Raw genomic sequence first — 24,500 nt, 5'->3', positions numbered from 1 at the left:
AAGGAATCCCTGCAAGGGCTTTGGAATTCCAGTATTCATAGGAGAAAAAGTTCATCTTAATTTGGAGCTACCAAGCATTGAGAGGTGCTCCCAATGTGACACAGCCTGTAACTGAAGTATTACAAAGCTTGCAGTAAGATCTGGGAAAGAGGCTGAACACCAAATTCAAAAGAGGTAACCAAGGTACCAAGTGCCATAAAGGGAAAAACAAAAACAAAAAAACACCATGATTACCACCTAGCCATGGAGAACTGAGGTGGAAACAAGGGGTGTATATGGGGGAAGGTAAGGGGTGAAGGAGAATGGAAAAAAAAAATACATTTGTCACCCCGTCCCACTTCCTATACAGGATACAGGCAAAGCTTCCAGCCCCATTACCTCAGGCACAGATGGTTATCGTTTATAGCCAAGGTGCATAGAAAGGCCTTCAGGTTTGAGCCCCTTAATTCCAAGGCTGTTAATGATTAAAGAGAAAGATGGGGGTGGGGAGGAAAATGAGGGAGGAGGGCGCTGGAGATTCACCCACCACCTCCCGCTTGGACTCCTACCTCACAGCGCTTACCCGGGCCAGAGGACCAGAGCCTGCGACCCTCGCCAGAGCAGCTCCAGCCCCTAGATCCCCAGGCCTGGGGTGAGGGGTGCTGGCGGTAAGGAGCCAGGGACAGTAGGTAAGTTTTCTTGAGCCCTGAGGCTGACACGCCACAGGCTCCCCTCACAGCCTCTTCTTCCAAAGGCACCAGTCCAGACAAGGAGCTGATTTCCACTCCTCCCCTTCCACCCCCTTTGCTCGAAGGTACCCAACCCCCGCCCCTTCATCTCTCAATGCTCCCCGCTTTTCCTTAACCCCCCCCCCCAAACTCACAGCTGCTCCAGAGGTTCCTCCAGTCAAACCCTTTCTGGAAACGACGGCGGCCCGGCGGGTCCAAACCACCTACCATCCCCGCTCGCGTTTCCAGGCTCCCTACCCGCGCCGCCGCCGCCTCTTCTTCCACCAGTGCCGCCGCCTCCTCTTCATCTGCGGCCCACCGGCGGCGGCCGCCCCCAAGCCCCGCCCCCTCCATCGCCTCCTGCATCATCACTTCCGGTAACCCCGCAGGCCGCCCGCTCCAGGAGGGAGAATAGAAGAGGGGCGGGGAGGAACGGGTGGAAGATTGCGTCATGACGTACGCAAAGACGTACGAAGCCGTAGCCAAGTAAGGGCAAAGACCTAGGGACGCTGAGGGAGGGCTAGGAGGAGCTGGACTGGACCATTTTTTTTTTTTTTTTTTGGCTGGAGTAACGGGGAAGGATAACGAAAAGGGTAAAGGGAAACTACGGAAAGGATGAAGTTGGCTATAATGTTGCGTATACGGCGGAAGGTGGGTTAGAGTTTCAGAGAAACTCGAGACTACCTCTGACCTGAAACTAATGCTCCCACAGAGATCCTCCCGGTGGTTTAGTCCGGCCTGGCCTACCGGACCTGCCCGACCATCCTCGGCCGCAGCTCAGCGAAGCTCCCGGCACCGCCTCCTCCTGGCCCGCGGTAGGCTGCGGCACTTCTGTGGGTGGGGGAAGGCGGGACTGACGCAGAGTGAGTGTAGGGGATGGAGGCGCCGACTCCTGGCGCGGGAGACTGGGGGAAGGGGTTGGCTCCCCAGGGCAGGGATGGGGTGGGGGCGGGGGTGAGACGTTGCTGGGCGACGTGCTTGTGTGACCCCAGCCTCGCGAGGGCGGCTCGGTGTCATCGCCACCTGCCGAGGGAAAGTGGCCTGAGGGCCAGGAAGCGGAGGCCTGTTGTGGCGACGCTGAGATGCCGGTTGGGTCCATCTGAGACTTCTGAGTCCTTTGGATCCCTGAATATAAATGGGAGGTTAGTAAGGGCAGTTCCGGGAGCGAGAGGCGTCAGGCCGAGGAAAGGTGACTCAAACGAGGCCCGGTGGAGGCTACAGAGACTTTCTAGGATAGTGTGAACCTGCTTTTTATTTCCTCGGTCCACAAACAAGAACAAGACGGAGGCTTTGCTCCGTGTCTTTTTATTCGAGTCCAGAAGAAAATGTAAATGTAAATCAGTAAGGATATGATTTCAGCAAAGTGAGATATTAGCAGGTGCCACATGCCCCTGAAAACCGTAATACCGGGTGGAGGGGTAGAAGATGGAGGGAGGGTCAGTAACTCGGGTAAGGCTTTTCAGACAAGGCCAGTTTTCACAGAGGTGCGAGAAAAGGGAGAAGGTAGGGAATGGACTTTCTAGGTGGAGAAAAGAACCAACGGGAAGGGTTCTGAGGAAGGAAACGGTGGGAAAGCCAGGTGGCTGGACCTGAAAGAACAAGGGCCAGAGTGGTCTGTGATGGAGAAATGGCAGGGCCTGGTCAAGCATAGCATTTTAGCCCAAGGTAAGGATTTGGCTGTTACGTTACCTGAGGGTTTTGAGAAGGGGAGTCACCTGATTTACAATTTAAAAAAATCCCTTGCCTGCTAGTTAGAGAAGGGTAACCATTGGCAAACCTCTTAGGAGGCTGCTGCAGTAGGCCAAGGGAGAGATGGGTAGTGGCAGTGGAAATGCAAATAATTAAATTCATAATGCATTTTGAAAGTATTGCTTGCAAGACTTGCTGCCGATTGGATGTGAACTGTATGGGAAGAGGAGGAACCAAGGATGACGCCTAAGGGAGAACAGTTTGGGAGGGAATATCCTACATTCTCTTTGAAACATACTAGATTTGCTAAGTCTATTAACCATCCAGGTGAATTTGTCGAGAAGTTAGATATACAAGTCAGGGGGGAAAGCCCTAGAGAAAATAAATAGAGGGGTTTTAGAGGCTACCCAGAGAAGAGAAGCCAGCAGAGACCCTGATACAGATAAGGCCTCAGAGATAAAAGAAGGCTCCCTTAATATCCCACAATAAGGAGACTCACTCTCATAATCACTGAGACTCATCCACCCAGTAGCCAGCTTCTGCTCATTCTCTAAGCCCTGGCTCAAATCCCTTCCTTGCCTTCCACTCCAGCTGTCAGTGCTTTTGAACTTATGGGCAGGTGATTTGTGTCCATTATAGCAAGCCTGACTTTACTTGTTAATTGTTTGTATGTCTGACTCCCCATGGACTAGTTCTTCTTTGTGTCCTGCTGGCTCCTAATAACAGAGCTTTGCCCATAGGGCCAACTATATGGTTATAGCTGGGTAGGGACACTGTTCACTAGTCATGGACTTCAACAGTTCTGGCAAAGGGGCTTTTGTCCCACTGCTGCTGCCACTGCCAATACAATGCAGATATGGTTAATCTCATAAAATCTAGAAAAGAGATCAGGAGAAGTTTCAAAAGGTCTGGGTTTCAGTCTTGTATCTACTACTGACCAGCAGTGATATTGGATAAGGTCTTTTTCTTTGAGCTGGAGGGGTTGCCATAATTAGAGATTAGAGATATTGCATGCAAACATATTGTTCATTCCACAAAATGATTTAAATTTAAATTCTTTTTAAAATTTACTTACAACATTTAAAAATTGGACATCAAAATTCACATTTTCAGCTTCATTTGAAAAATGAGACAATCTGGCAACACTAGCCTGAGGTTTCTACACTGCAACAGTCAACTAGAACCAGTAAGCTTCTCCTCTTCACCCTCTTTATTACCTTCCTCCTCTTCAACTATCTGCCTGACCTGTGGGCATCTGATTGGCAATTCTTGGCTAGGGATGTGCTGTTCCTAAAGAGCCATTAGCTACATGTAGCTATTTATTTATTTTTTTACATGTAGCTATTTAAATAAAAATTTAAATGCCAGTTCCTTCCTCAGTTGTAGTAACCATATTTCAAGTGCTTAGTAGCCACATGTGGCCAGTGGCTAGTTACCCTGTTGAACAGCGCAGTTATAGAATATTTCCGTCATTGAAATACATTCTGTTGGCCAGCGCTGGACTGGAGGAGCTTCAGGATACTCCAGGTGCCAGGTGTTGGACATATATAAGGATGGGCAGTCATTGCTCCTATTCTCAAGGAATTTTATCTAGTAAGGAGCTCTGTTGCCTCTGCCGATGAGAAAAGTTGCTTGGTAGTTGAAGGGTACTTAGAAACTCTTCTGAGGGCAGGGACCCCCAACTCAAGCAAGGTGAGGTTATTCATCAGATGGCTGGATCAAGGCTCAGATGCTAGAAAGCTCCAGCTGTATCTAATGTTCTAACCAAAACTCTTTTGTCAGTTTCCTAATCCATTTCCCCAGGAAATTATCACAAAGGAGGGATTTAAATGTTAATTTAAACCTAAGTGTTTCTTGTTCTGGACTTCCCCAGTTCCTATGAAGGGGTGAAATCCTGGGTAGTTATGAATGAATGACTGGGGTTGATTTTTAGCATTGACCTAGTTTTCATCTATTTCCAGCACACACACACCCCCACACATGTCTAACACCTCCTCCTACTTCTGGTAACTGGTTCTCACTACCTCTGACTGACCCTTCCTTTGTCTTTGTCTCTTAAAATATGCTGATAAGGAAATACTTGCATTTCTTTTGAATTGGGGGTCCAAAGTTTTGTTTCCATTTAGAATTTCTGTCTCTGAGGGGGGAAAAGAGCTTATCTCTCTTGGTTACAAAAGCCTGTTGGAGTTCCCCTTACAAGTATAATCTTGCATGTGCTCCTATGCTGGTATATTTAGAATGAGCATACTTGCCTCCTATGATCTTGTTTGGGATAATTTAGAAGTCTTTCAGACATCAGTATTTTGGGTTTTTCCTTGTGTTCTGGAGATTTCCCATATTACAGGACCTAACCTAATTTCCTTTCCTTTAAGTAAAATGAAACCACAATCCACCTTCTCCCTGCCTCCTATCTCTGACACACCATATTGTCACTTTCTGTGTAGAAGGATGCTGTTTCAGAGAATAGCTGTGGTATGATTAAGTACACCACACAAGCATATCCTGAGATTTGCAAGACAATGTGTGGCTTTACACTTCCCTTTTTGGATTCTAGTAACCAAAAACTGAGCCCAGGACAGGAAACAAGTCCATTGGGTGTGTCTGTGACTGTCTGTCTGTTAATGAAGAGGAGAGAGGATACAGGGGAAAGATGTGTGGGGCACAGATTATGTTGAAGGTTATTCGATTTGGGTGAGGATGGTACTGTATAGGGTATGGGTGTACACCAGGAAGTAGGATACATAACAGATGTAGGAGAAAAACACACCAAAGGATAAGCAGGAGTAAGAGATAAAGAAAAAAAAATAGGAAGGGAAGTCTGGGCATGCTTTCGATGTTGGCACCTGCATTATATTTCCAGTAAGAAGTACGTGCTGTGGTCTGAAGATAAGCGGTGCCTCTGACAGGGTTATTTACTCATACTGAAGAACAATAGCCCTTTACTGTACAGGGATTATTAATGATCAGAGGGAAACAGCTTTAGGAAAATCCATTACTATCACAAAGCAATAAATTCACCAACAGGCCTCGTGCTTCTTTGCCCTCCTCTGCAGACAAAGCTTAGCATGGATAAGAGGCCTCATGATTTCTTCTTTAATTCCTCCTATTCAGGTAATATTTGCCTTTGTTAGCTCCCAATGCTAAGTGATTACATGGATTATCTCATGAATAATCCTTATCGCCACTCTTTGAAGAGGGTTCTGTTGTTACCCTTTTTCATTTTTTAAGAAACTGAGGCTCAGGAAGACTTGACCAATGTAGTCAGAATTCAAACCCAGGTTTGAACATTCCAGAACCCATTTGCTCATTAGTTGCATGGTATCTTCTGTTCCTTGCATATGTGGAAAAACTCTGCCTAAAACCAAGACAGACATTCTCTACTCTGCTTTCTGGGGCAAGAAAAACTGGTTTGGCATTATGAGAGCATTTCAGTTCCCTAGAGGTTTTCCAAATTTCAGAAGCTTTAAATTACAATTTAAGTTATTTTTAATAATAAGGTGATCGTTTGGGTGCAATGGATCTATTCCCCAGAAGAATTTTTTTTCTAAGAAAAAAATGTGTCAGAACCACATTTTTTCTGTATGTTTGGTTCTAAGCTTCATGGAAACACAGTAAATCATTGCAGTCCAGTGCACCAACCATTACTGGCTTTTAAAGAATTTAACTGTGTATCTTAGATGGAACTGAGAAGGCCTCCTCCCCAAATAATAGTCTTAAGTTCCTTATCCTGACCCCCACAGCACCACTCTTAAAAACATCTTTGTGTGGGTTACTTTGTATTTTTAAATAGTGGTCCAAATTACCGCCACGTATAAGAATGAGTGTTACTGGTGACTATTCTGTGTGTGTAAATTTATTCTTCTAATAAGTGTATTTCAAGCTCCAACTTTGTACCAGGCCTATGAGTGTGATGAATGAGGTACAGTCCTAACCTTCTAATTTATCCTTCCCCAAAACACACACAGTGGAGGAAGAAAGGTAAGCCAAACAGAAATTTAGGATAGAATAGGATGAGCAGTATGACACAAGTGCTGGAGGTGCCTGCCCATTTCAGCATGAAGGAGGCACCCTGCAAAAACTAGGGGAAGTTCAAGGATAAGAATCAGCAGCTAGGCAAAGAAAGAATATTTCAGTCCTGTGAATTTGGACCTTCATTTGACAAAGACAGGGGGTGTCAGATCTAAGGAGATGGGACAGCAAGGAGAGGGTCAGGCCAGCATGGGTGCCCAGTGAACACCTGAGACAGTGATTTCATTCAGGTGTTTCACTATCTCTACCACCCCCAGCCACCCAGCCAATCATAAAGTAGTTGGGAGAGAAATTTAACTATATTACATTCATTATGAGGGGGGAAAAAAAATTCCACCTTGGAGCAGATACTGAAAGAATGGAAGGAGTCTTTCCTTCACCCTGGGCTTGAAAAGCAGTTAATTCCCATTGCCTTTTCTGTGCCTTGTTTATGCTGTAACACTTTTTCTTAAGTAGAAGGCAAAGCCTCATGAGAGTCCAACACTGGGAATTTTGACATTCCTGAGACCAGAGTCATACTTCTATAAATTTCATCTGGAGAAGGAATTTTCATCTCTGCTCTTCAACTCCTCAGTGTTGATGCTGTGATGGTCTTTCCAAAGGTGGGGAAAAGGGTGAAGTGGGTAAATTCCCTAATACTAGCATATCTTCGCACAAGCCTCCTGTAACACTAAATCTGGACATGCCACGTGCCTACATGTGCTGTGTAGAGTGGGTTCTTGGAGCATACGCAGACCTTTTACTATTTCCACTTACCATAGAGTAGAAGGGTGAGTGGGTGGTGTGTTTTGTTTTGTATTAGATTGATTATTTCCCCATTACTCCAAAATAAAAATGGGAAAGCTCTTGGTCAGAGAAATAATCATGTAGCTTTATTGGCTCTTAATCCCAATTCTCCTGTCAATTAGATGGCATTAGGCAAGACTTTTTTTTTTTACCATATGCAAGATACAATTTGAAATCCAGCACATTTTAAAAGATGTAAATTAGACCATAGTACTCCAGCTTGCTTAAAATCTGCCAGTGTCTTCCTTTTGTTTTTACACTACAAACCAAACTCTTCCAGGACCTACCCTCCCCACCTGTGCTGGATTCTGCTCACCTGTGGCCTCACCTAGACCAGACAGGTTCTGGCTACACTGATGTTTACCATCTCATAGCCTTTGTTGATTCCCACAAATCTTGCCGAAGCACCTTTCCCTCAACCCTTCCCTTTAATAGGCTCCTTCATGTTATTCAGGACTCAAATGCCACTAACTACCCAAAATAAAATAACCCTGCCCCTGTTCATTTGTTCATCATATTACTGTTTCATTCCTAGAGGGCCCATATCACCACCAGAAATTGTCTTTTTCTTGTATCTTGTCTTCTCTGCCACTAGAATGTAAGCTTCAGGAGGGAAGGGACCATAGCTGCTTGATTGTAAGATTGTTTATCCCTAGGATCTCCTGTGCCTAGTCCCAGTGGGTACTGATGGATGGATGCTTGGGAGGGCCCAGTCAGGCCTGCGGAGTGGGAGCACTATAATGAGCCCTGGTGCCTCTTCTATGACGTTAGCTCCCTGTGGAGTGTCAGGGAACCAAAGAACAGTGCAGTCCCGCCAAGTGCACAGCTTCCTTCAAAGGAGCTGATGTGCAACATAATTATCAAGGAAGGGCAGTTGCCTGGGAGGAAGAAGGGCTGAGCCCGCCAGGCACTCCCTGGCCCCACTCTTAACAGCTGATGTGACCCTGGACTAGTTACTTACCTCTCTGCATCAGGTTCCTCCTTTATAAAGGAGATAATGGTAGTTATCTGCCTTAAAGAACTGTGATGATTTCAGGAGTTAACATATGTTAAGCACCTAGCAAAGCCTCTTGGCACAGAGTAAGTACAAAGCAAAATGTGTTATTATTATCACTATTCTAATGAGCAAAACAGGCCAAGCCCTCCAGGAATTCAGAGGCTAGAGAAGAAGACACAGTGAAATTGCAAAATAGTAATGGTTGGCTGTGATAATAGCAGAGAAAAAGGTTCCCCCAGAAAAGCTTGAGAGCCAGTAGGTGTCTACTAAGGGCAGTGGGGTGGCTAGCAGAAAATAGGCATTTTACTGGGATGGCTCAGCCAGAATAAACACCAAGGCAGGGCAGCCCGGTGCCTTAGAGCAATAGCTTTAAAACTTCTGTTTTTCAGCCTTTGTATCTCAATTTGTAGTATTAATTACTCATATTTTAAACCAGCTTTAAAAACTTTTGTAATATATTTATTTAAAGGAAGCTCTATATTGCTCTGTCAAGATCACTTTAAATTATGGGTTTGATAGACTATAGAATACATTAAAAGAATTACTATAGGAAGATACTTGTACATCCAAAAAAAATAAAATCACCTTCCTAACCAATCTTTGGGACACCTGCTGTAGGGGTAACATCTCATAACTGACCAGAAGCCAAAAACATGCTCGCAGCAACATCTGTCAGTCTTTGCTTAGTGGCACAGGCTGCAGTTGGCAGATGCTTGGTAGTGAATTTTATCTTGGTACTGTGTTTATATGGAGGGTGATTTTAAGAAAAGACCAGTTTTCAGTCCCATTTCCTCCCAGGGACCCTGCATATCTCTTACCTTTCCTCATTCTGGGGTTCTGCTGTTAAGAAAGTAAAATGAAACAGTTTGATGAAATGTTAATCTCATAATAAAAGTTACAAGACTTTAAGAATTCTTTAATAGTTGACTTCTTGGGGCACGTAGGTGATTCAGTTGGTTAAGTGTCTGACTTGGGCTTAGGTCATGATCTTCGGGTCATGGGATCGAGCCCAGTGTCAGTCTCCCCATTCAGCAGAGATCCTGCTTGTCTCTCCCCCTACCCCTTCTCCTGCTTGTTCTCTCTCTCTTTTTAACTCAAATGAATAAATGAAATCTTAAAAAAAAAAAAAAAAAATTCACGAATGGCCTCTTGAGACTGTGGGTCAGTTGTGGTCCTCTAGGGGTGCCTGGGTGGCTCAGTCAGTGAGGCATGTGACTCTCGATGTAGGAGTTGTGAGTTCAAACCCCAGATTGGATATAGAGATTACTTAAAAATAAAATCTTTAAAAAAAAAAAAAAGGGTGGTCCTCTAGACAGTTTGATATTCTTCATGTTGCCTGTGGGAAAATCCCAGCAGACCTCATTGCATCAGATCAACCCTTGAGACTAGTGAAAAAAAGGGGCTGCCTCAGCTTTGCGCCAGTAGTGAGAGATCATTGATAGTTTCAAAAGAATAAATGTTGATTTCAAGCCATTAAATCTATTGGAAGGAAAACTCAGGGAAAAGGCACTTTCTCTGAACAGTTTGGTTCCTAGGAACAATGACAAAAATATAAACCAAAGGAAAAAGAGCTTAAAGAAAAATTTTTTATATGGTCAGTTTTGTTTCCAGAATCCCAAGCTTTCTGTATCATGAGATATTTTCATTTATTCTGCAATGTTTGTTGAATATCAATTATACACCTGGCTAGGTACTCAGAATTGAGCAGTAAATAGGATGGACATGGTTACTGTCCCCATAAACATGAGGATCAATAGGGGGAAGACAGACACTTAACAAACCATTATTACTTAAATGATTAGTGCTACAAACAAGAAATTCAAGGATCCACAGGAAGGTTCAACAGAGACCTGATCCAATGCATGGGGAGAGGGGAGGATTTTCTGAGACATCCATGTTTGGGGAACTGAAGGATGAGTAGGGATTGGTCAGGTAAAAGGAAGGAGGAGGTCAGGAGAGAGCTTTCTAGAAAGGGGGAACAACATGGTTATATACCTGTAAAGTAAGAAGAACATGATTTCCTCAAAGAACTGAAAGAAATCCAATAAGAAAATAACAAAAGAGGCATTTTTCTGTCTTTTCTCTGAAGACTTGAAGTGTAACTAAGCTAGGCTTGCTAATAGTACACAAATGGGGAAGACAGCTTTAGACCCTTGTCTCTGGACATCTTTGGGACTTGGGTTTTCTGGGTCACCTGATGTTGGAGAAGGAGACTTTCCTTATCTCCCTTTCAGGACTAGTTTTCAGAACACTTAAAACATTAAAGTGTTTTGAAAATAGTCCTATTAAGTACCAATTGTTAGTACTACTTGTTACCTTGAGTACTCTAATTGCAGGGCTTGTATATCTGATTATGGTGTATGATCAGTTACAGTTTGAAGCTGTGGTTCTTTGGAGTCGTGGAAGGAAAGGCTTTGGAGACAGTTGCTGCTATTTTAATATGCCCGACCTCCTTCACTTTCAAGTGTCATGCAGTCAAGGAAGTTTCATCTGTTAATGACAGGGAAGTGAAGCAATCATTAATAGAAGTTACAGAATCCCTGCTCCTCACAGGAACTGACTCACGTATTTTCATATGAAACCATGGAGTTTTAGGGAGAACCAGAAACTCAGAAACCTTTTTCCTTACCAGGAAAAGTCATCATCTCATCATCTCCTGGGTTTTTATTACGATTAGCCACAAAGCATGATGTTCTCTCTCGGTTTTTACAAATTTCTTCTAAGCATTTTTTTGGGAGGCATCATGGACGTCAGAATTGGTATTAATTGTAATTTTCACTTTAAACTTTTGAATTGGGTGAAGTAGTGCTTTCAAGCTTTTCAGCAAATGGTTAAGCTGTGATTCATTCTGCGTTGCTCAAGAAGATCACCAGGGTCAGAAAGGGCAATCATATTAGTAATTCTTATAAGGTAAATTCCTTGCAGGTACTTAGAATTTCTGTCTAGATAAATATACCTCTTTCCAGCTTCCATCTGCATTATTCAGCTGCCTAAATTCTCATTAAGCTCAGGACCATCCTAAAGCATACAATCTCCACATGTTACCCCTCCCCCTTGGGTCAGAAATGGATCCTGTTCCAAAGGGCTTACTTCCTGATTCTGATGAGCCTGTTTGAGGAAAGCCCAGTACTCATAATGAGGTGTCCCAGTGCCTGGCCCTTCTGCTCACTTACCAGATCTGTCCTTGTCTTCCCAGCCTACCCATTTGTTAAAGGCAGTACAGTATTCATTCTCTAAAATCTGACTAATCAGGATCTTCTAGTAGTGGGATTTTTTTTTTTTTTCCGTCTTCTTCTAGATGTAGAAGTAAATTGTAAAACAGGCTGAAGTTTTTGCATGAGTAAAAAGGAGAAAAGACAAGTATACTGGGATATCTTCATAACAGTGGACTGAATTACAGTGTTGAGAATATATGACCTAGAGGTACATGTAACAACCTAGATGAACATGGGCAAAAAAAAAGCAAGTTGCAGAAGAACGTAATACCTTAGAGAGAGAGTTGACCCTTGAACAACATGGGTTTGAACTACGCAGGTCTTACCTATAAACAGATTTCTTTTGATAAATACAGAACACTGTAAATGTATTTTCTCTTTCTTGTGATTTTTTTTTCTTTTCTTTTTTTCTTTTTAAGATTTTATTTACTTATTTATTTAACAGAGAGAGACACAGCGAGAGAGGGAACACAAGCAGAGAGAGAGAGGAGAAGCAGGCTTCCCACCACGCGGAGAGCCCGATGCAGGGGTCGTGATACAGAAACATAAGGCGAAGGCATACACTAAACGACTGAGTGACCCAGGTGCCCCTCTTCCTCATGATTTTCTTAATAACGTTTTCCTTTCTCTATTTTACTACATTATTATAAGAATATAGCATATATATACATATACATACATATGTGTTCATTAACTGCTTAGGTATTCCTAAGGCTTCATGTCAACAGTAAGCTATCAGTAAAGCTTTTGGGGAGTCACAAGTCAATCACAGATTTTTGACTGCATGGAGGTCAGTGCTCCTAAGTCCCATCTTGTTCAAGGGTCAATGGTATAAGAGTTGTAAACTTGCTAAGCAATACTGTATAATGTTAAATGTAAAGCTATGTGTGAGAAGATAAATAACAAGTTCAGGATAGTGGTTCATTCTAGGAGAGGGGAAGGGAAATTTGACTAGAAGGGGTATATACAAGTATATATGTAATGTATTCTTTAAGATCCACTGTGAATATATGGCTGTTAGTTGTTCTCTATATCTTTTTGCATATCTGAAATACTTCATAATAAAAATAAAGCTGACAAATTTAATTTTTTTTTCAGGAATTATTCTTTAAAAATGCAATTAGCATTGGGGGATATACTTAGTTCGGAACTCACTTAGCCAAGTCTTCTGAAGTTAAAACTAATGTCAGGGTAAAAACCTGAACAGGCCACAAGCTCTTCAGTCACCAGAAAAGATTTTCAGTTGTACTTACTGTATGGTTCTTATGTGAACAAGGAAGCAGACCAGCAATTTTGAGAGAGATTTTCAATAAGGTTACGATGAACTAAAAGAGAGATTACAACCTGGCAGCCTCTGGGTAGAATAGAGCCTGTAGACCCATTTTATTTGGGCTTCATGGTATGCAAACTTTCAAAAAGAATGAAATAATGGCTTTTTTTTGAGATTTCATATTCTAAAAATGTGAATTGCTACCTATTGTTAAAGTATCAGGAAATCTGGTATTCCTAGGCCCTCATTTCTTTTCTTTTCTTTTTTTTTTTAAGATTTTATTTATTATTTTAGAGGGTGGGGGGAGAGGGAGAGAGAGAATCCCAAGCAAACTCCACACTGAGTTTAGAGCCTGACACAGGGCTCGAACCCACAACCCTTAGATCATGACCCAAGCGGAATCAAGATTCAGATGCCCAACCAACTGAGCCAATTAACATCCTCTCCATTCGGCCACTGTCCCCACCCAACCAGATTCCCTCATTAGGCCCTAGAGGTGCTTGAGTTTTCAACCCCTGCATGAAAGTCAAGTTACTTAACTAGAAAATTTAATTTTTTGAAATGTGCCTTTTCCAGGTCCTCTAGTGAATGCTGTAGTTTTACAAAAATACACACAAAAAACATCATACCTAATATAGTCTGGTAAAGAATTTACTGCTTTAAGGTATAGCACATTTGAATTTTGGTTTACCATGTTTGTACAAATGGCAGTCATGGCATGTATTTCATGTATATACAAGGGATGATATCTAAGGACAGCTGAGAGATCGCTGGTATTCCTACAGCACTGTTCTGGCAATGCTACCAAACAGATCTGTTGAGAAAGAGCAATTATTTCAAGACTAATTAAAGGGCTTGATTAAAAAAAGGTACATCTGCCTAGCTGCCTACTGTCAAATTGAATTTTCATGCAAATTTACCCTCTTCTATTTTGGTGGGTCTGAGGATGACAACAGCAACACGACAAGAAGTTCTTGGCCTCTACCGCAGAATTTTCAGGCTTGCGAGGAAATGGCAGGCGGCATCAGGGCAGATGGAAGACACCATTAAAGAAAAACAGTACATATTAAATGAAGCCAGAACACTGTTCCAGAAAAACAAAAATGTAAGTAGGCCCCAACTGGAGATCGTAAGGAGGAGGGCAGTTTCTTGGGATGTTTTTTTCTTTTTCATCTGAAAATTGAGGGACTGAGCAGTACAGGTCACAGTGGCCGTGTCTGGGGCCAGAAGGGTGCAGAGGCACAGCCCAGCTAGCTTGCTCAACCACTGGGAAGCAGAGCCCAGCCTGGATGTCTCTCTCCATTTGTTTCAGGTCTCAGTCCAGCCCGTAAGTGGCTCAGCGTCCTCGGAAGACCCCACAAGCCAGGTGACACAAGCCAGGCCAGTGAGGGTGTTCGGGGGAGGAGCGGTTCCTTGCCCACTGTGCCTCTTACCACCCCCTCCCACAGGAGGTGTGCAGTTAAACTTTTTTTTTTTTTTTTTTTTTTTTCTTTCAGTTCATAAACTATTCAAGGCCTCCAAATATAAACCCATTCAGAGGGAAGAGAATAGGATTAAGACACAGGGTTCCCTTCATAACTTCACTTTGAACTCGAGCCTCTTTGGCTAGCAGACTGAGTTTGCCCTTTGGGACCACAGAATTGGGTAAGATAGTGCCTCCATTAGCTACTTTAATGGAACTGCCCACCCAGACACCAGGGAGCCAAAGACCATCTGTAAGAGGCTTGATTTGACCCATCCCAACAAACTATAAAGCATTAGCTGTTAGCGCCTTACGAAGACTGCCTGGCACTGAGCTTGGAAAGAGACTTTCAGCTTCTGCCTTTTCTTGCCTCCTTCTTATTGATCTCCCAGTCAGTGCTGTCACTGTTCCCCTCATGAAACCTCCTGATAATCTACTCTCTTTTCCCTCTCTGATCCCCATTTCTCCATCCTTTTTGGCCCTGTCTTCTCCACACACCCTCGGGCCAGCTGTAAGGATCTCCTGAAGGTCAGCCCTCTGCGCTGAGGCCCAGGGATCATGCAGCCACTTTCTGGTTCCAGCTCCCATATCCGAATACCCAACCTCAGCCTCTCACCAGCCACCTGAAGGAGCTCACGACAGGCCTGCTGACCCAAAGCAGAACTCCTCCTTCCGCAAGGACACCTCCCCCTTCCGGTTTGTCTATTTCTGCTCTAGCTGCTGTGGCCACTCTGCAACTGTTTGCTCTCATTCTTTCAGTGAGCAAGTACTGGAGTGCCCATCCTGTGCCAAACGCTGACTAGACATGGAGGATATAAAATGAGCAAAACCAAGACAGGATCCCTCAAAGATGTTTCAGAGTTAGATGGCAAGCAGTGTAAAATTGCAGTTGGGGTAAGCGCTACAAAAGAAACCCTCCCACCCTACAGTACCTTCTCCTTCTCAGAAGCCCTGAGGCCTCCCTGCTTCCTAAAACCAACCTCCTTATGAAGTGTCTCTGCCTTTCTGACCTCCAGCTTCTCCGACTTTTTGTGCCACATACCAGAGTGTATTGAAAATGTCTGTTCTGTGTTTTTTTATGAGCTTATGGGTACATTTAATGAACTTACTAGTATATTTATACGTCAATCTAAGTACATAAGTGGGAGCCATGAGCTCAGAAACTTTCTATTGAAAGTAGTAGATATGGGGCGCCTGGGTGGCTCAGTGGGTTAAGCCTCTGCCTTCCACTCAGGTCATGATCCCAGGGTCCTGGGATCCAGCCCCGCATCGGGCTCTCTGCTCAGCAGGGAGCCTGCTTCTTCCTCTCTCTCTCTCTCTCTCTCTCTCTCTGCCTACTTGTGATCTCTGTCAAATAAATAAATAAAACCTTTAAAAAAAAAGAAAGGAGTAGATAATGAAAAAGTTGGGAGACCACTAATCTGCGCCTACACCTGAGGAGCTGGTCATCCTCTTCTTGTTTCATTTCTGTTGCTGTGGTCTCCTCAACCAGATTGTTGGTTCCTTGAACACACAGTGTCTTATACTTTCTTGTATATCCCGTGGGACCTGCCTTGTGGTTGTCACTAAATTCTTGAGCATTTACAAATACTTTGGCTTGACTTACCTTCTCTAGGAAGTCTTCCTCAACTTCTCTACCTTCACTCAGCCCCCAGCAGAAATCTGTTCTGAATTCCTATGTAGTCGTTTACAGTAGTCACCCTGTTGATTACATGCTTCTGTGCCTTTCCTGGAGCTTCATGCATCAGAGTTGCTCTGCCCAGGTAGTAACCTTGATAGTTTAAGGCAGGGACCATGGCCTCCATGTCTAGCCCAGTGCTGGAGATACCATAGCAGGATGGGCCCAGTAAACCTTTTCAGGCTGACTCATGTGAGCACTGCTCAAGACCCTTGGGTTTTCAGTTACGGCACTAATCAGTCCTTCCTTTGCCTCTGCTTGAACTGGCCCGGTGTGGTGTGAGCCACAGGGAAGTGTATGTGCCGGTGATGCTACATGAGTGAGATTATTTTGTCGTGCCTGGGAAGGAGATATATGGGTTTTTAATTTTAAGATATGTACTTGTTTTGCCATGTATTAGAAAGAAAATAGAATATCAGGTAATATTACAGATACTATGCTTAGGAGGCAGTACCTTTATTTATTTTTGAGACAGTGCATTTAAAGAGAAAGTTTAATATTAGTATAAATGGTGTGTGGATATAGCAGAGTCGTGAAGGCAGACTCTGAACGACTGAATCTGGAGAACCCTAACCCCGACTTGTTCAGAAGGACAGCTGGAGTCCCAGGATCTCTCAGCCCCCATAACCATACATATCTTTTTTTTTTTTTTAAAGATTTTTTTTTTTTTTTTTTTTTTTTTTTTTTGACAGAGAGCACAAGTAGGCAGAGAGGCAGTCAGAGAGAGAGAGAGGGAAGCAGGCTCCCTGCCGAGCAGAGAGCCCGATGCGGGACTCGATCCCAGGACCCTGAGATCATGACCTGAGCCGAAGGCAGCGGCTTAAACCACTGAGCCACCCAGGCGCCCCAACCATACATATCTTTATCAGGAGCTTCTTTCTCCCAAGTTCCTTATGCAGACATAAGTAGTTTCTGGGAACTTCACTTGCTGTAAGAGTTTAATAATAATCCAAAGGTATCTCGTTAATTACTCTGAATCCTAATGGGCAAATAGGAACATGGAAATCTGTTCCCAATGTGGACATTAGAGCAACAGATTCTGAGAAGCACAGAGGTCAGAGAGCTGAGCCTCTGCCCCAAGGGACCCAGCCGTAGTTCTGTGCATTACAGTTCCTAGAACTCTTCTCTGCTCCAGAAGGTACCATAAGACAGGCACGCCTTGGAATTTCCAAGCCTTGCTGGCATAGTCGTCACTGGGTTGTCATCTGGGACTGGTGCAATCCCAGGTCTGCTTTGAGGCCCACTTGCAAACTCTTGGCAGAGCCACGTGTCAGGCCATTTTCCATCCTTGGAATGAAAGAGTTTCTGTCCTTCTACCTGGCATTCTCTTTTTCAGAATGAACTTATAATTCCTTTACTTGAAACTGGACTACCATGATTTGACTATTTGGGAATTTAAAAAGCCATTTCTTCCCCTTACCAGTGAGCAAGGCAGTTTACAGTTCAAAAGAAGATGTGGATCTTTCTCCGATATCTTACTTATGCAGTTTCTAGACAGCACTTGCTGCCACAATTGGATTAATGTTTGATCAACATGGGGAGCATGTGAAGAATCCTCATTCAGTGTTGGTGGGAATATAAGCTGGTACAATCTCTTAGAGAGTCTACTTTGTATCTAGAGGGGATATCTAAGAATTTAAAATGCATGAACAAATACCCTTTGACCCAGCATTCTCGAGGAATTTATCTTTTAGATATATTTGCATGTAAGCCAAAAACAATTTGAGGGATCCATAACAGAATTATTTATAATGGCAAAAGACTGGAAATAACCTAAATGTCCATCAGGAAAAGATTGATTAAATTATAACAACAGCCTTATGTTGGAATTTTTGTGCAGCTATTAAAAAGAATGAGCAGCTGTGTACATCAGAAGGAGCTTCACGTTGTTAGGGGAAAAGGCAAGGTTCAAAACAAAGTGAGCTATCATTTGTATAAGGGGAAAAAACTAAATAAGTACATATTTGCTTTTATCTACATAGAATATCCCTGGAAGGACAAACAAATAATGCCAATAATTGTTGTCCTTGAGAAGGGGAACTATGACAAAGGTAAAAGGGAGACTTCGTTTTTATATTATATCCTTCTGTATTATTTGAATAATGTTTTACTGTGTGCTGGTATTACCTCTTGCGATAACTTTTTAAATGTTTACTCCGCAGTAAATATTATATTAAATTGCTTTTGATTTTTCAGATTCTCAACATTTCATTTACTGGCTGGTGAACTGAGCAAGTTGAAGATGTACCCCTGTACATGAGGAACCTTAGAAAGATGCTAAGAGCCTCACCCATTTTTCTCTTTTAATAGCTCACAGACACAGACCAGATTAAACAGTGCATAGATGAATGCACAGCCAGGATTGAAATTGGACTGCATTACCAGATTCCTTATCCAAGGCCAGTAAGTGTGACTTCAGTTAAGTTGTGGTGGGTACTTATCCTCACCAACCCAGTTATTTCCAAGAATGTGTACCAAGAGGGCTCGTGTTTACCGAGAAGTCCAGAGCTTCTGTGGGAGGCATGTTGGAAGTAAGCTATCCTTGCATGCCGCCAACCCATCACAACAAACTAAAATGTCAGTGAATGCCGGATTTCTCCTACTCGTACAACTTTCCCACATTAGAAGGGAAAGCCAGCTTATATTTATATAGCTTTCTCTTTTTGACTTTCATCTTTTTTATGGAAATATTTTTCTTTTTCTTTTAATGAAAGACAGGTTTGTTGTTAGCATTTTTAAAGAGGAGTACATGAGGGGGGAAGTGAAAATGGTCCAAAATTCTTACCCTGTGGAAGTTACCACTGTAACTGTTAGGTTGGGGCATATGAAATTGCCAGTGTTCTACTCTTGACCTACAAAAACAGTAATTTTATACTGTACTAGCTCAACCTAATAGTTGGGCAACATATCCTTTTTCTTTTTTCTATATTCGTGTACATACATTTTCTCAACATACATGGAATCCTGGGCATACTGTTTGCTGCTTGTTTATTTTACTTCATCTGTTCTGGCCATCTCTGCCTCCCATCTTTTTAAGTGGTTGTCGCTGTATCCTGTTACAAGAATGTGCCATAATTTACCCAGCAGCCATTTAGTAGGCATTTAGATGGGTCCCAGTTTCCCGCTGTGCACAGGACAGCTTTGTACACAAACTGTTTTTCTCGCCTTCTTTGGATTCTCATCTCACCATGTGATGTGGTCATTTTCCCTCCATGCAGGCGATATGACAAAGAAGGGCACAAGCTGTGGAATCAGATCTGGGTTCAAATCCCGATTCTACCAGTTCATGTATATTTAAGCTTCAGCAAGTTATTTAACTTCTGAGCCTCCATTTCTCATCTATAGATACTATCTAATTCCTTGAGATTATTGTAAGGATTAATGTATAAGGATCTTAAGGATTTGTGAGTCAGTGTAGATTTAGAGCTTAGCAAAGAGCACAGGACCTAGTAAATCCTCAGTGGATATAAGCTACTGTAATGATTATAATTCTTAATATTATCATTATTCTTATTCTCCTTATTCAGATTCATCTGCCTCCAATGGGCCTTACCCCACTACGAGGCCGGGGACTTCGAAGCCAGGAAAAACTGAGGAAACTTTCCAAACCAGTATATCTCAAGTCTCATGATGAGATTTCTTAACCCTGAAGAAAATTTGTTTCTCAGAAAGATGAGCCAACTGGGTCTTGAATGTAAACCAGATGACAAAACCCTTCTGTTTGATTAGAGGCAAAAATTAAAGTATCTTCTTAAAAACTTCCAAAATATTGGTATTCACTCCATGATCTGTACTCACACATCCTTACAGTTCATCAGGGTCTCATTGCCTAGATGGATGACACTAACCCTAGAGGTTACACCCTCACTGAAGCTCAATTGGAAACAAGACTAAGGCCTATAGAAGGAAGACAAGGAGGACAAAGCTTTTTCGTGGAAATGTCATTAACCAGCCATGGCTGCTGATATGAAGAAACTGGCCAGTTGCTGGAAGTTCTCATACCTACTATAAAACTGTACACCACCTTCAGAATATTTTTAGGCTTTCCCCCCCAAAGTTTTCACTTAAAAAACGGCTTGCTTGAACGTGTGTTTCTTTGTATATTTTTTTTGTTATCTTTTGACCTTCCCAATGTCCAGATAAATTCCCCTTTAAAAGTGCATCATTGGGGGGGGGGGGCATCTGGGTGGCTCAGTGGGTTAAAGCCTCTGCCTTCAGCTCAGGTCATGATCCCAGGGTCCTGTGATCGAGCCCTGCACCATCCTCTTTTTCTGCCTGCCTTTCTGCCTACTTGGGATCTCTGTCTGTCAAATAAAGTCTTTTAAAAAAAAAAAAAAAGTATATCATTAGGGACACCTGGATGGCTGAGTCAGATAAGCTTCTGCCTCCTGATTTCAGCTCAGGTCCTGATCCCAAATTCTTGGGATCAAGCCCTGTGTTGGGCTTCATTGCTCAGCAGGGAATCTGCTTGAGGATTCTCTCTCCCTTCTCCCACTCCCCCTGTTCGTGCTTTCTCTTTTAAAAAAGGTGCATCATTGGATTTTTTTTTCATGGAACGTTTACATGAGACCCATCCCTGCACCCAACATACACATACCCAAAAGTATTTGTGTTAGATAAATGCATATGTTTACATTACCTTATAGCCTATGAGCACTTAGGATGCACTTAGGATCTGAAAGACTCACGTGAAACCCATACTGCATTCATTATAAGAATTTTATCTTAACATAATTAGTACAAGGGCCAAGCTGGCTTTCAAATTATGTCTAAACAGAAACGGCACAAAGAGAAATCAAAATACAAAGGATTTATACCCCTGCATGTGTGGAGTCCCATGGCAAGTCACGTGTACCTCATCATCATTCCTTCTGACCTCCAAAGAGGATGAGCATCACCGATAAACACAAATCTGTATCAGTTTTGGTCTTTCTCTATTCTTTCCCAAAATGGCTTTGTGACCCTCAGAAGCAGGAGATAACTTCCTGCCCATACGTAGATGTAGGATTCCCTACACAGATCCTCTCATTCAAAGTAAACGTTATGGGGTGACTGGGTGGCTCAGTTGTTTAGTGTCTGCCTTTAGCTCAGGTCACGATCCCATGATCCCAGGGTCCTGAGATCAAGCCCTACACTGAGCCAGGCATTGAGCCCCGCATCCAGCTCCCCGCTCAGTGGAAAGCCTGCTTCTCCCTCTTTCACTCCCCCTGCTTCTGTTCCCTCTCATTGTCTCTCTCTGTCCAACATATTAAATCTTTAAAAAAAGGGGCGCCTGGGTGGCTCAGTGGATTAAGCCACTGCCTTCGGCTCAGGTCGTGATCTCGGGGTCCTGGGATCGAGCCCCACATCGGGCTCTCTGCCCCGCAGGGAGCCTGCTTCCTCCTCTCTCTCTGCCTGCCTCTCTGCCTACTTGTGATCTCTCTCTCTGTCAAATAAATAAATAAAATCTTAAAAAAAAAAAATCTTTAAAAAAAAATTATATTTCAATCCCCAAACCTGCTCCTGTGAGCAGAAGCATACACTTTTCATGCTGAGAGTAAGTACTGCAGAGTTCGTCAATGACCTGGAGAACAAATACATCACTGTAGCAACAGCATGTGCATATTGAACACAATTGCAGCTACGGGGCTTTGGTGAAGAGAGACAAGAGAAATTTAAATGTGCCTGCAGATATGTTGGCCATTGAGGGAGCACAAACCCTAGCCTTACTTGACTTGGGAGATACCAATCTGCTATTTTTTTTTTTTTTAAGATTTTATTTATTTGACAGACAGAGATCACAAGCAGGCAGAGAGGCAGGCAGAGAGAGACGGGGAAGCAGGCTCCCTGCTGAGCAGAGAGCCAATGATGCAGAGATCCCAGGACCCTAGGATCATGACCTGAGCTGAAGGCAGAGGCTTTAACCCACTCAGCAACCCAGGTGTCCCCCAATCTGCTATTCTGTTAGTCACTTTCCTTCTATCTGGTCTCACTGTGGAAGAGGCATCTCCCTGCTCAGAGGTGGTTCTAGTGTTTAAGCATTTTCTCATGCAACACAGAGCCTGTGAAATCAAGTACTTCATCTGACAGTCAACCATTGAAACAGTGATCTGTTCTTGCATTGGAGAAAAAACTGGTTCTGCTAGACCCAAGTGAGGCATGGGTTGCCTGTCTCCTTCCTGGTCCCTTTCTAAGTAACTCAAAGTGATTTCTGACAGTGCAACTTTTGTCTTTAACGCTGCTGAATCTGCAGAAACCACCCTTCCCAGCCTCTTTCAAAATGGAAGTTCATCTAATTGCTAGCTAGCCTCCATAGTATCTTTTGTGTGCCAGGAACCTTACCTAAATGTTCATTTTATATGCCTAGTCTCCTTTGCAAAAATGTATACCCTCATACACAGAAACACAACTGTCAATTTACTACCCAAACTTCCATATAAGTTATGTCTATAATAGCGTTCCCTCTTCCCCCCCCCCCCACCCCCCCAGGCCCTCCATTTTCTCTCAAAGACTATAAGATTTCCATCTTTGGTCTTTTAAAGGCAGAACCTATCTCCTCTATGTCCCCTCTTTCAGTGAAATTTTCTTCCAACACCAACAAGGACTGAAAACTATTTACCCAACAGCTAGATTTTTAAAGAGCAAGGACTAGCTTGGTGACAATGTTCGTCTGATGTTATCTGCTGAACTATTTATAGGCAGGACCTGCTGCTTCTCACTAAGCTGATTTCTGGCCATCTCTGCCCCAGGACTCCAGCCTCTAACTCACCAGGATTTCTGAAGAACATACTGCTCTTTCCCAGGGGGGAGACATTAATTACCACATTTGCCCCAGAAGAAAATGACCTCAAATTTAGGGCACTCTTTCTTCGCAAAGTGGAAGAAATTTTTTAAATTACCAAAATTTAATCCATCGTACAGAAACATTCTGTCCCTTGACCCCTGAGGAATGAAACAGCCAGTCTCTGCTTCCCTCAGCTTTTTGTTGCTGAAGCCGGGGATTAGATAATTAAAATTCAATTGTTTTCTCAGCAACCCCCTCATTGCCTTAAAGCTTACAATATGACTTAACCTAACCATTCCAAGATTCAGGCATTTGGGATCCTGACCATCTTTCCATCTCACATGACTAACAATCTTACTTGGAATGATAATGGCAGTTTCAGCTCTCTGTTCATTCTGATTCTCCTTCCCCCACTGCGGGGAGCGAAGGGGGGTGGGGAACCATCTTTCTCAACAACAACAACAACAAAAACTATTAAGCTACCTGCCATGAGCTGTAAGAGACTGCTCCTCTTCGCTGTTTCTTTATTGCCTCCTGGCCAGATCTGGAGAACTGCCCCTTCGTACTTAATCTCTAGGATCGCTGAGATAATTTGCTGATCTCAGAATTCAGGGTTCTTAATCAGAATTTGATCAATTCCATGTTTCCATGCAAAGGTTTCTGGAAAAGGTTGGTTTGGTTCTCAGAAGCTTCCCACGTTCAGGAAAAATCAAAGACCTTGAGGACATTTCTTCTAGTGAAGAGGCAGAGAAACCAGCAGATGCATTAGGCTCTCGAACAGCCTTATGTCCTTGCTCAACAACGACTGACCAGTGGAATGCCATGAAGGAAGTCACTTAGAGCCAAAGAGCTAAGTGAAGGAATTAGCTGAGGAGTAAATATATCAACAATGTGATTTTCGTATCCCCCAGGATTCTAACTGGCCCTAGGGGAAAACAGTGATAAACTGGAAATTCTTTGGACATGGCTCTGGCAGCTACGCATTTAAGATTCTACATCATAACACAGACAAGTTGTTGGCAGGGAGGCAGCCGGTGGCAGTGAAAAATGCATGGGTTCTAGAGCCAGACAGCCCTTGCCTCAAATCCTCGCTCTGCAATGTGAAAGAGCTGGGTGATCTTAGGCAAGTTACATAATCTCCCTGAACCTCCAGAGAGAGAGAGAGAGAGAGAGACTGTCGTACCTACCACAGGAACAAACGCCTAAAGGCCCAGGCACAACCCATGGCACACAGTAGGCCTGCAACAAATACTGGTTCTCTCATGTCTCCTTTCTTCCTGAAATTTCCACGCATCTGTTGCAGGCTAATAGAGAAGTATTTGCGTCCCAGTTCTACCACCGATGAACTGTGGAAACTTGAGCTCCTTATTTTTCTAAGCCTCCGTTTCTGCATCTCTAAAATGGACATAATAATACCCTACCACATAAGATTGTTGTGAGAAGTGATTTTCAAATATGTCAAAACCTTAAAAAACGAAAGTAGCTCAGTACTCTTTCAACCTGAGGGACCCTGATGTTAGTGCATAGAAACAGAGTTGGAAAGAAGCAATTAAAAGTTCAGTGGTAGAGCAAAAGCAGCAAGAGAAAACCACAGAGGAGCTTAACCAAATGGCTAAAGGTCTAGGTTGAAGAAAGAGTCCCACTGTCAGTGTTCGAACCGCTACTTCAGTAGCTATCTGATTTGGGAGATCTTACCTCCTCTGTGTCATTGTTTCTACAGCCATAAAATGAGGATGATGATAATAACCTACTTTATAGGGGTGCTCTGAAATACTGGCTCACAGCAGGTGTCTATTAACATAACTGCTACCATCATCATCATACCCTGTGCCTCTTAGGAAAGGAAAGTTAGGTTGTGGTCAAGAATGAAATGCCTTTTATTTTCTGCATTGAGACAGATGCCG

At 43.2% G+C, this 24,500-nt stretch overlaps 2 protein-coding genes across 31 annotated transcripts in view; one reads left to right on the top strand and one right to left on the bottom strand.

The window, feature by feature from the left end:
• DCUN1D3 (defective in cullin neddylation 1 domain containing 3) overlaps nucleotides 1-1,056 on the bottom strand; it is a 37,244-nt gene extending 36,188 nt beyond the window's left edge. The window contains exon 1 of one of the 4 annotated variants that reach the window (XM_045992673.1): nucleotides 966-1,056. The gene's annotated coding sequence lies outside the window, so the exon portion shown is untranslated. Of the gene's footprint in view, nucleotides 1-862 lie in introns of all 4 variants that reach the window. The other 3 variants (XM_045992671.1, XM_045992669.1, XM_045992670.1) reach the window with 3 other exon arrangements.
• LYRM1 (LYR motif containing 1) lies at nucleotides 521-19,918 on the top strand. 27 transcript variants are annotated; one of them, XM_045992683.1, is made up of 8 exons: nucleotides 521-668; nucleotides 1,420-1,522; nucleotides 6,882-7,027; nucleotides 11,871-12,007; nucleotides 13,639-13,798; nucleotides 14,006-14,059; nucleotides 18,144-18,236; nucleotides 19,361-19,918. In XM_045992683.1, the coding sequence occupies exons 5-8, from the start codon at nucleotides 13,640-13,642 to the stop codon at nucleotides 19,475-19,477; spliced, it is 423 nt and encodes a 140-aa protein (XP_045848639.1). In that variant the 5' UTR covers nucleotides 521-668; nucleotides 1,420-1,522; nucleotides 6,882-7,027; nucleotides 11,871-12,007; nucleotide 13,639; the 3' UTR covers nucleotides 19,478-19,918. The 27 variants fall into 27 exon arrangements, 21 of the variants coding, with proteins under 21 accessions (XP_045848639.1, XP_045848637.1, XP_045848642.1 ...); XR_006816612.1 differs by lacking the exons at nucleotides 521-668; nucleotides 6,882-7,027 and adding exons at nucleotides 1,090-1,193; nucleotides 14,915-15,049 and having other exon boundaries at nucleotides 11,869-12,007; nucleotides 13,650-13,798; nucleotides 19,361-19,409; XR_006816607.1 differs by lacking the exons at nucleotides 521-668; nucleotides 6,882-7,027 and adding exons at nucleotides 1,090-1,193; nucleotides 14,915-15,049 and having other exon boundaries at nucleotides 11,869-12,007; nucleotides 13,650-13,798; nucleotides 14,006-14,144; nucleotides 19,361-19,409.
• Nucleotides 19,919-24,500: the final 4,582 nt, after the last annotated feature.

This window comes from Meles meles, chromosome 21, assembly GCF_922984935.1.
Source record: "Meles meles chromosome 21, mMelMel3.1 paternal haplotype, whole genome shotgun sequence".
In the NCBI taxonomy this organism is placed as follows: Eukaryota; Metazoa; Chordata; class Mammalia; order Carnivora; family Mustelidae; genus Meles; species Meles meles.
The sequence above is the reverse complement of the archived record's forward strand: the minus strand, read 5'-3'. Positions and strand labels throughout refer to the sequence as shown.